This window comes from Penicillium antarcticum (genome assembly GCF_028974205.1).
Source record: "Penicillium antarcticum strain IBT 31339 chromosome Unknown utg000003l_segment0_segment0, whole genome shotgun sequence".
In the NCBI taxonomy this organism is placed as follows: domain Eukaryota; kingdom Fungi; phylum Ascomycota; class Eurotiomycetes; order Eurotiales; family Aspergillaceae; genus Penicillium; species Penicillium antarcticum.
In genome coordinates this window covers 3308325-3320534 of record NW_026695301.1, presented here as the reverse complement: position 1 = coordinate 3320534, position 12210 = coordinate 3308325, and the positions used below count along the sequence as shown (strand labels likewise).

Here is a 12210-nt window from a genome sequence, read left to right as displayed (position 1 = left end):
CCTAAGCCCTAACCCTAAACCCTAAACCCTAAGCCCTAAGCCCTAAGCCCTAAGCCCTAAGCCCTAAACCTCACCCTCACCCTCACCCTTACCCTCACTCTCACCCTTACCCTTATACTACTCACCCTCACCCTCACCCTTACCTTCCCCCTCTATTCTACCGACTCGATCTTCTCTATTACCCTCGACCTTATCCGTACTATCAACTCCCCTTATCGATCATTTTATATTCCCTACCTTATTCGTAACACAAATCTTGCTTATATTCCTTCTTACCTACCAATCTTATCCCAATTTGAATCACCGATATAATCCTTTCCGATCCGATATTCAATCTACATATATATCCTCGAATTGCAATTTGGAATATGTATTCAACCGTATAATATATAACTGAATCGAATTACACGAATATATTTCTCCGACTATACCCTCGAATATCCTCGAATTTTCTATCTCGCTATCTACCGAATTGTCCGATCTAATCGTTCTGAAACCTTTACTACTATATCCCGATTTACCTCTACTATATCTGCTACCCTTATTATGTCTTTCCTATACCTCGGACTATAATTATACCCTTAATTCTATCAATCCCCCTTATCGACTTATAATCCTATTTATACCCCTCCTAATCTATGAAATAATCACTAACCTATATCTAACTACTAATCTTATATCTCTTATCTCCTTACTATCTACCTAATCTCTTTATTACTTACATTATACTTATACCCTATGTACTAACTAAACCTCTTCCCTATCTTACTATTTTAAACCCTCCCCCCTCTTATTATTATATACCCTTCCCCCTCTTACGTATTCAAACCCTCCCCCCTTGTATTATTGCAAACCCTTCCCTTATCACTATTGCAAACCCTTCCCTTATCACTATTGCAAACCCTTCCCTTATCACTATTGCAAACCCTTCCCTTATCACTATTGCAAACCCTTCCCTTATCACTATTGCAAACCCTTCCCTTATCACTATTGCAAACCCTTCCCTTATCACTATTGCAAACCCTTCCCTTATCACTATTGCAAACCCTTCCCTTATCACTATTGCAAACCCTTCCCTTATCACTATTGCAAACCCTTCCCTTATCACTATTGCAAACCCTTCCCTTATCACTATTGCAAACCCTTCCCTTATCACTATTGCAAACCCTTCCCTTATCACTATTGCAAACCCTTCCCTTATCACTATTGCAAACCCTTCCCTTATCACTATTGCAAACCCTTCCCTTATCACTATTGCAAACCCTTCCCTTATCACTATTGCAAACCCTCCCCCCCTCGTATTATTGTAAACCCTCCCCCCCTCTTACTATTCTAACCCTTCCTTCGATCTATTCGGAATTCATTCTACCTTATATATTGAATCCTTTATTATAATACTATGCTTAATACCTACCTTATATTATACCTTTTACCGCTATTATACTCCCTTCCCTTATTTATCTCACCCTAATACAATATATCCCTGGAATATATACCAATACTCTCGCTATAAACCCCTTACCTCGACTTATTACTCTTATCCTCTGCGAATTCAAAACTCCTCCCTTATTATAATACTAACCCTACCCTCTAACCGCTATTGGAATCCAATTCGCTTTACTAACTTATATATTGGCGCTGTACTAGTTTTATACGCCCCCCCTTCGGCCTTTCACCCCGAAATTTCTTACTTACTTAACTATACTTCTTACGCGTAAATACCCTACTCGGCCTATCACCCCTAAACGTCTTACCTACTACGTTTAAGCACCCTACTTACGCTTAAACACCCTACCTACACCGAAATAAGCTACGTACACCCCCCGCTTACGGGCTTCTACCCCGAAATATCTGACCTACGTACTTAAACACCCTACCTATACCCTCTCCTAGCGTTTTGACCACTTATACGTCTCCTACTCTCTTACTATTACTTCTCTGCCTATTACTTCTCTGCCTATTACTCCCTTACTATGACTTCTTACTATGACTTCTTACTATGACTTCTTACTATGACTTCTTACTATGACTTCTTACTATGACTTCTTACTATGACTTCTTACTATGACTTCTCCGCCTATTACTTCTTACTATTACTTCTTACTATTACTTCTCTGCCTATTACTTCTTACTATTACTTCTTACTATGACTTCTCCGCTTACTATACTCCCTACTCCTATTTTCTGACGGCCGTCACAATTTATGCTTTTTTTGACCTATCTATATAACGCAAATCCTATAACACTATATCCCTTACGTTCTACACTACTAACCCTGACCGTTCACACCGCTAATCCTTACCCTTCCACTACTATAACCCTTACCCTCTACACCACTAACCCTTACCCTCTACACCACTAACCCTTACCCTCTATATTATCACTTCCAAGTCCACTATACTCTCTCTTGGAATCTTATATACGCCTTTTGTAAACCTCCTACACTCACTACCATTTTCTGACGGCCGTCACCTTTTATGCCTTTTTTGACCTACCTACAATAACCCGTACTCTCTATACTATTAACCCTCACCCTCTACACTATTAACCCTCGCCCCTTAACTACTTATACGTGTACTATACTCTCTTATATTCTATATACACCTCTCCTAAACCGCCTACATTTACTACTATATTCTGATGGCCGTCATATTTTATGCCTTTCTTGACCTACCTATAATAACCCTTCCCCTTTTTATTAAAACCCTTATCTTCTACACTAAAACCCTTACCTTCTACACTAAAACCCTCACCCTCTATCCTAAAACCCTCACCCTTTTACTACTTATACGTCTATTATACTCTCTCCTATTCTATATACACCTTTTCTAAACCTCCTACACTCACTACTAAATCCGGACTACTCTTATATTTCATACCTTTTGTGACCTATCTACAATAACCCTTACCCTTGCCTTTCACTATTAAGCCTACCCTTTTACTACTTCGGATACGTCTACTATACCTTCTCGTTAATCCTTATAGCCGTCACTATTTCTATACAAATCCCCGATTCTTACTACTCCTTTTTGATTGCTATCACTACGATAACCCTCACCCTCTATACTATGATTTCTATATCTATTATACTCTCTCGTTAAATCCTATATACGCCTTTTCCAAATATCCTACACTAAACCTACCCTCTAAACCACTAAACCTTACCCTCTATACTACTAATCCTCACCCTCTACACCACTAGCCCTCACCCTCTACACTACTAACCTTACCCTTTATACTTATAACCCTTATCCTCTAAACCACTGATCCTTACCTTCTACACTCCTAACCCTCACCCTTTTACTACTACTTATACTCACTACTAAATTCTAACAGCCGTTACCCTTTATTACTTTTTTGACCTATTTATAATAACTCTCACCCTCTTCCGTTTACTACCCTATTACTACTTCTTATATAGCTACTATACTCTCTCTTTTATACCTTATAGCCGTCACTAGTTCTTTACTAATATTACTCCTCTCTGATTGCTGTCACTCCTTATATCTATCTCTTATTCTAATCCTCTACTTCTGCTACTTCTTTTTGATTGCCGTTACGCATTATATATATCTCGTATTCCAATCCACTACTACAACCCTTACCTTTTATACCGCTAACCCTTACCTCTATACCGTTGACCCTTACTCTCGAAACCACTGATCCTTACCCTCTACACTCCTAACCCTCACCCTCCACCACTAGCCCTTACCCTCCACCACTAGCCCTCACCCTCTACACTCCTAACCCTCACCCTTTTACTACTACTTATGCGCTTTTTCTAAACCTCTTATACTCACTACTAAATATTAACAGCCGTCACACTTTATTGCTTTTTTGACCTATTTATAATAACCCTTACCCTTACCCCTTGACTACTAACCCTCTCCTTTTGATTACGAACCCTTACCCCTTGACTACAAACCCTCACCCTTGACTACAAACCCTCACCCCTTGACTACAAACCCTCACCCCTTAACTACAAACCCTCACCCTCTACACTACTAATCGCTACTAATTGTTATCTCTTCTATAATAGTTCCTTATTCTTACTACTTATTTCTAATAGCCGGTACTATTTATATATATCTCATATTCTAGTCCTCTACTTCTACTACTTAATCCTAATAACTATCACTATATATATCTCGGATTCCAATCCTCTAATACTACTCCTCTCTAATTGCTATCACTATATATATCTCGTATCCCAATCCTCTAATACTACTCCTTTCTAATTGCTATCACTATATATATATCTCTGATTCTAAGCCTATATATCTACTACTACTACCGTCCCTTTGCTATATTCCAATCCTCTAAACTATACCCTCTCGCCACGCTCGATCCACTGCTTTCGAACCCAAATATACTCGTGTACTAATTTCACCGTGTCTCCGTCATGCCGTGACCCCAAAAACCGTACAAGCCCATTCTCGTCATCGATATAAACCCCCTGCGTACGTAACCGGCGTGCCCATGCTTCCTTGATCTCCTCACTTCCCTCGCCGTACACCATAACAGCCAGCCCCGATAACAATAACCCCCGATAAACGCAATACCCCTGGCTCCCTGGATTGATAAAACGGCTGCACATCGTCTGCGGCATTCCACACCCGTAACAGCCACTAAATGCGGCAAATTTGATCTGCCGGCGTACCCGAATCCACCAGTTCTTGGCTGAATCCTGACTAGTTCGGGGCTGGATCCCACACTCGTACAAATCATGCCGGTCATCGAGTCCACGCTGCGTACAAAACCAGCATCGTTCATGCCATAACTGGGCCTGCTGTTGCAAAAACTCTAGTTCACTAGCAATGTCTTGATGGGCTTCCTGGTATACGACTCGGGCCGCCTGTCTCTCTCGGTCCTGGCGCTGGAAACATTCAATAGCTTGTGTTGGCACGTAAGTTGACGCTGGCTGTATTGCTGCTGGCTGTATTGCTGCTGGCTGTATTGCTGCTGGCTGTATTGCTGCTGGCTGTATTGCTGCTGGCTGAATTGACTGCGTTGCCGCTAGCTGTATTGCTGTTGGCTGAATTAACTGTATTGCCGCTGGCTGAATTGACTGTATTGCCGTTGGCTGAATTGGCTGAATTGACTGCGTTGCCGCTGGCTGAATTGACTGCGTTGCCACTGGCTGAATTGACTGCGTTGCCACTGGCTGAATTGACTGCACTGGCTGACGGCCTATCACTGGCTGACGGCGTATCACTGGCTGACGGCGTATCACTGGCTCAATACTCCGGCGATATATCGGACTAACGGATCCGACTTAGGACCGAAATCCAATGGATTCGCTGTCACTTCGCTGGCCACTCGCTTCCGAATCGGCTGGAAACTGGCTCAGTTCTTCGACACCCTAACCTCTCTCCACGGAGCTATACTAGACGTCTTCCATGGGCTCCGTACATAATGCTTGCACGGGGGTCTCCGCTGACTGATTCAAAACATGGGACAAAACCATGGGATCCGATGCTGGAAATGGCCCATTCCTGTCACTCTCACGTTCACTGGCCATTTCACTGGCCATTTCACTGGCCATTTCACTAGCTATCTCACTAGCCGTTTCGCTTATCACTTCTTTATTGACTTGCCAGTTCTGATCACACTGATCACACTGCTGCTCCGTAGTATCACAATACTGCCGTACGTGGCCATCCAAATACTCATCCAATATAACCCGTCGGCAACATCCTTGATATATATATCGGTTTAGTCGGTCTTGCTCGACATCCGCCTTCACTGGGTCTTCGTGAATGGGATCCCACGTTGGCCGTTCAAACCCGTCGGGTTGGATGATAATGGCCTCACTGCGTAGCCCGTCTCGGCCAGCCCGTCCGCTTTCTTGCGCGTAATCCAATAAACTCCGGGGAAGTCCAATATGAATGATACTCCGAATATTGGGGATATCCACGCCCATTCCTAGCGCACTAGTCGCCACTACTACCCCCGTAGCATTGGCCTGAAAGCGGGCAAGTACGCCCTTGCGGTCTAACGTGCGGCTGTGATACGCTTCACTGTCAATCAGCTGGGCCAGTTGCTCCACCGTCTTGGTGGTCGGCCCGTAGATCACGACTCGGCCTGTCTGCACACGCGCGCGCGTGATACGGTCTCTGATAAAGCTGATCACGTCGGGGCTCTCGATCCAATCGTAGCGGTTACGATATCGATTCGACAGCGTGGGCTGCCAGATCCGATATGCCACGTTTGTCCGATTCGTCCGTGCTCGAAACACATGGGCCTTCTCTCGCGTCGTCCGTAATCGCTGTAAAAGCTGATCCTCCGCGGTGGGTGGCAGCGTAGCGGTCAAGTATATCATCTGAGCCTGAGCCACGATTAAACGGCCTAGCTGGGCCATGGCGGGCCGGAAATTGGCCTGATCATTGAGTACCACGTGGCATTCGTCTATCACGATCCGATCAAGCCGATGGCCGAGACGCTGTCGATTCAAAAACGTCATAAAATCCTCTGTAATGGCCGATTCGGGTGTCACGAGTACGATGGATGCCTGATCGGCCGGCCGACGGCTCTCCCACTCTACGCACGAGATGCCGAGTCGCTGGCACCGCTGGACCATGTCTCCGCGTAATGCAATTAGCGGCACGACCACCACCGTCACCCCACGGGGGCTGATCCACGCGGGTAGCATGAATAGCAAGCTTTTGCCACCCCCTGTTGGCATCACTGCCACTACCGGACTCTGGCCCTGCTGAATAGCTTCCAACGCCGGTGCTTGTACCCCCCGAAGCCGCACCGCGCGATTCCCCATCATTCGTTGTATTTCGGGCTCTATAGCCGCCTGGGTTAGTTGCCATCGACGTTCTATACGGCCCATTTCGGCTTCTTTTTGCCACGGCGAAAACTGGCCCAGTCCTAATGCGCTCTCGGCACCCCCGTCATCCGTGGACACAAACCCTAAAAACCGATGCCAATCGGTGCTGCTGAGCCGAAACATCTCTCGCCGGTGGGCCGTCGTACCGGGCTGTTCGGTGATCCCACGGCCGTAAATCATGCCGGCCACGTGGGATGAATGGGCCGCTTGCAAATCGGCAATGTGGCCCATCCATTGCTCCGCATTCATGCTCTCTTCATCATCCTCTTGGGATGCCTCCGCTCGTACGTCCTGACGCGTGTTGTTCGGGAATACACTGGATGGCCGCATAAACCGACGGCTAATGCCAATAGCAATATCACGATACGCGTTCAAATTGATGGCGTGCCCATTAAGTCCAATGGTGGTTTCACGCTTCAGCACTTCACGGAGTCGTTCGGATGACCAATCCCGGCCGGTACTGGGGTCGGGGGACCATAAAAACGCCTGTCTCTGATGACTGATTGGAATTAGCATCGAAACGTGATATAACGGATCAGTAGCTAGTGGCCTAATAAACTCAGTATATATAATGGAAAACCCAGTAATTCCGATATATAACGCTTCAGTGGCCAGTTGCCCAATAAATCCGGTATATATAATGGAAACCCAGCAATTCCGATATATAACGCTTCAGTGGCCAGTTGCCCAATAAATCCGGTATATATAATGGAAACCCAGCAATTCCGATATATAACGCTTCAGTGGCCAGTTGCCCAATAAATCCGGTATATATAATGGAAACCCAGTAATTCCGATATATAACGCTTCAGTGGCCAGTTGCCCAATAAATCCGGTATATATAATGGAAACCCAGCAATTCCGATATATAACGGATCCGTGGCCAATGGACCACATGACTTACACTTCAATTTCGGAATGGCCCATCCTCCGCACCTTCTCCACGTACGCCTCCAATCTCTCGACAAACGGCAGTACTAGCCACAAATACCAGACCACTAATTCACCGACTTCTCGGGGTAAATACCGATGAATCACCTTGGTGTCATTCGATGCGTAAAACCCTTTGTGATACTGCGTCACAAATGCCACTAGCCCATCCTCGATGAAAATATTGCGATGGCCGCCGCTATTCGTATTATAATGTCGAATACTTAGTAGCTCTGGGGCACGTGCTGGCTGGCCCCTACTGACATGAACGGCAATAGCAAGCTTCTCCCGAAAATGGGCCACCCGTTGAAGATACACGTCAATCGCCGTCATTCGTAGCCGGCCTATATTGCTTTCAATAAAACGATGCCGTAGCGGTCCGTTTCGCACCTGATTCATCATCTATTCACTGCCAGCCACGGGCCACGGCGTACGGGTGTCATTCAAAAAACTCCATCCCTGGGCCGTCTCTGTGGGATTATCGCAGATATCCTGCCACGGAATCGCGGGAACTGACCCAGTCTCCATGCTCAATAATAGCTCGTCACGGAGTATTTGCCGTGTCGAACTAATCAGCCCGTGGACAAAACCCCGGAAGTCCCCTATGGAAAAGTTGTATTGCTGATACAATAGCTGATCTTGATTCATCCAGCCAACGTGGCCAGTTGTCGTGCTATTATAATGGATCTTTAAGCCGTAAGTACGGAGATCCAACAGCCATTGCATCGGGCTATTCGTTCCACGGACCATAAATTGACTGACTATTTCAGCCACCCACTCACGAAATGACCGCTGGCCCTGCTAAGCCTGGCTGAATTGGACAAAATGGGATGACTGGGTCGATACTAGAACTAGGCCAGTCTCGAAATTGTAAAAGTCGTCGTCCGACGTCGGCGGCGTCAAAAATGCGAATTCAGGTGAATCTAGTGGACTTTCGGTATCCCATTCGCCCGCCATTTGATGCTCTGTAAGCTGTGACAGTATTGCCTCCGCTGTCGGATCGAGCTTCAACGCCTTGTGGACCACCATAAACCGTGCGATCTTAATAAGCTTCGATAAAATAGGTGGATAGCTCTGCGCGGTACGCCAGCCAGCCTCGCCCTGACCAAGCACTGCCGTGGCACAAATCAAGGCACTTTCGTAGTCTTCCACCTTGGTCCGATGGTTCAGAAGCTCAATACAAAAGTCTAGACACGAGGTGTCAATGGGCGCTAGTTGAAACGGCGAGTTGCTATTGATGCGTCGATTCGCTATTGATTCGCTGGCGATTCGCTGACTATTATCATCTAAACCGGCCCTGTCGGAACTAGCACTGACTGGACTAGCTGGACTAGCTGGCGCGCTGAATCCTGGCTGGGCCAGTTTCCAAAGCGAATTCCACGCTAAACGCTGGCGTTTCGAAAACCGGTAATACGGACTGGCCCATTCGTGCGACGCCTGCGTACGTACGAAAAACATCAAGATTTGCTGCCATGGGATCGTATGTCTCTCGATATTCTCGGCATCTATGTACGCTTGCAATAGCTGATGCGGCAATCGGTCCCGCTCCGTACGGACGGCCTCGGTGCGAATGGAATGGCTAGTTTTCGTACAAATCAACTGGCTGATTCGGGCTACTGTAGCCATTGAATCCCAAATAGCGGAAGCAGCTAATTCGGTCGAATCGGCCGATTCGGTATCGGGTGCCATAACGCTGTCTCGCAAGTCTTGGGGGTCGATTCCACGTAGATACACGGCCCACTGGGTCCGTCGAAGCCATGGATTCGCGTCGTCACGCTGACTAGCCTCGATCAACTGGGGCTGTTCTTGTTTTTCGATGAATGCTTGTTCGATCTGATCCAAAACCTGATCACTGAGTACGGTCGGTGCCGATTCGGCCTCGGGGACTGCCTCTGCTCCGACTATACGTACGCGGATATAATGAGACCCTGGCCCCTGGGCAAACGCGCGCTGGCATTGGACCGTAAGCGTAAACTGCTGAATCTGCTGCTCGGCGGCCGATGGCCCTGGCGGCTTTCTACCACCGCCATAGTTGATGGGTGCAGTCCAGCTATGTTGATCACGCCAGTGCTGGCGTATAGTCTTAACGGTTCGTCCGATAAACTGGCAAGCTGGGTCTTTTCTACACCAAAGACCGTCGGAGTAAACTGGTAGATTGGGGATTGGCTCGTCTATAATAGCGGGAACGTCCCACTCGATACATTGCTGAATACTGGGCTATTGCTATATCTGAGTGTAGATACTCTGTGCATTTGCGCTGTTTAAACGATAGTATGATCCCCGGAGGTGTTGGGTAATAAACTACGGCCTGACTACGACCTTGCATTTCTTATAAATGATGACTAGGGCAGTCGAAGGCTAGTGAAATATTTCGAGTTCTATGTTTAGTACTCGCAGAGATATTGTACGTAGATGGAATAGGTGAAATCGTGAAGACTGATCATCTATATAAAGCCCCTGAATCACTGAATAGTCCGGTGTAAGATACGAATACAGCGTAATCTATTTAGTAGTGGCCGCCATACTTAAGGCTAATACAGTGCTTACGGTATTAACACCCGTCGGTCGCACCCCATCAAAATCTTTCCCCCGTGAATTTCAATCATCCACCACCCCCGATTCTGTGGCTCGATCGCTCTAAAAATTGCACTGTGTATCGCAGAACTCGTGAGATAGAACGTGTCCGATTTTGAGCGCGATCGGACGACCGGGAGACGGTAGCAGTACGAGACACGCACCGATGCGTCTCGGGGGACGCACCGACAGCCAATCGGACGGCCGGGATCGCAAGTCAGCCCCCGACTGGGCGGCGCATAGGGTCTAGGGGTATTATAGCGGAATAGTGCTAGTCGAATTGCTAGTCACGATATACAGCGCGGGTAAACTATCGCCGGTTCCGCTATTGCGTCGTATTTGATATTTGTTTTGCCTAAGTAGACGTGTATATTCGCGGTCGTCCTCGTTTTCGTGTTAGAGCGTCTAATAGTGGTGCTATAATAAGCTAGTGGGGGTATTCTCGATACGAACTTCTGCAGCGAGAAAGGCCTCTATTTTTTTAATAATACGAATAGGGGCCCCGAGAAAATCCAGTCAGCATAGCAATCGAACGTAAAATCGAATCTATTAGATAAAAGTAAGTTGTGTTCCGAAAGAGGTTTAGTTTTGACCACGAAATTCAAAAAGGGTTTAGTTTTGACCACGAAATTCAAATAGGTTTAGTGTATGCTTATATCAGCGTATTAGCCTCAAATATGATCAGATTCAAACGACCATAACTCTATGAATATTCAAGTTATCGAAATAAACGTTGAATATTCGGAATGCCACGGTAATTCTCTATACGCACAATATATATTTTAACTCTTTTAAAGCATGGTTGCGCTAAGTCGTGGTCATGATTTCGTATATGGTAAGCAAATATCACGTCTCCCATCCACGTGAGCCTGTGCGGATACACACTTACGGAGTAGAGTGGAAAACCGAGTTCCCTGAATGGGCAAAAACGTTACCCCGCATGGAAGACGAGAGTAAACTCTCTGTGGAGGAATACGAATCCATGTGTGCTCAAGTGGAAGCGTACATTCAACAGCCTAATTCCAAGGACGAAGTATTCTGGCCTATGTTAAAAACACGACACATCCCGGAGGATTGGAAAGTCCGATGGGGTCTACTTCGGACAGCTTTGAATAAGTATGCTTGCACTTTTGTCTTTGAGCACTCGGATCTAGGAACATCATACTCTTATGCGGACTGGAAAGCTGGGAGGACCCAGAATGCAATTGTTGGCCCACCGCACAACGACCATGTCTGCCGCCCGGATTTCAAACGGTCTCAATTCATGGAGGAAAACCCCTGGCTAGTCTATCTTGAATAGATGTATATGCCAAAGGAAGAGGGATATACCAACCATGAATTCTACACGGTTGCATTGTAGGATGAGTTTCGGCAGTAGGGTCTTTAGGTCGTCGTCCGGGTTCATAGCATAGAGTTAGACCCTAAGACGCCAAGCTTCGCTAGAGAAGAGTGGCACACCGAAGGAAACGCAAATGAGTATATAGTCGCCAACTCTATCTATGCGCTTAGCTCAGAAAATATATCCGAGCCGTAAATCAGCTTTAGACAGCGGTGCAGGCTAGGTAGTCCTTAGGTCTACGACCGAATTAGCCCTTGGGATTCCAACGAGGACAGCGACGATAACGATCCTGCGTTATACTTCAAGAATTCTCACTAGGACCTCAAGTATATAGAGATACTTCTCGGACGTGAAAACATCCAAAGTAGTCTAGTATTGCAAGAGCTTGGGGAGGTGAAAATGCCTGTAGGCCGCCTGATCTCCTTCCCTAACGCTTTCTAGAGCCGAATAGGCCCGTTGCAGCTTGAGGATAAGACCAAACCCGGCCACTGCCGTTTTCTCACTTTTTCCCTTGTCGACCCGACCTACCGGC

The 12210-nt window shown here is 46.5% G+C and overlaps 1 protein-coding gene across 1 annotated transcript; it reads left to right on the top strand.

Moving 5' to 3' along the window:
- Positions 1–11279: 11279 nt before the first annotated feature.
- Positions 11280–11639, top strand: N7508_003947 (uncharacterized protein; the record flags this gene model as incomplete). Its single annotated transcript, XM_058462013.1, has 1 exon — positions 11280–11639. One exon carries the CDS (start codon positions 11280–11282, stop codon positions 11637–11639), a length of 360 nt encoding a protein of 119 aa, XP_058322590.1.
- Between the last annotated feature and the right edge of the window lie 571 nt (positions 11640–12210).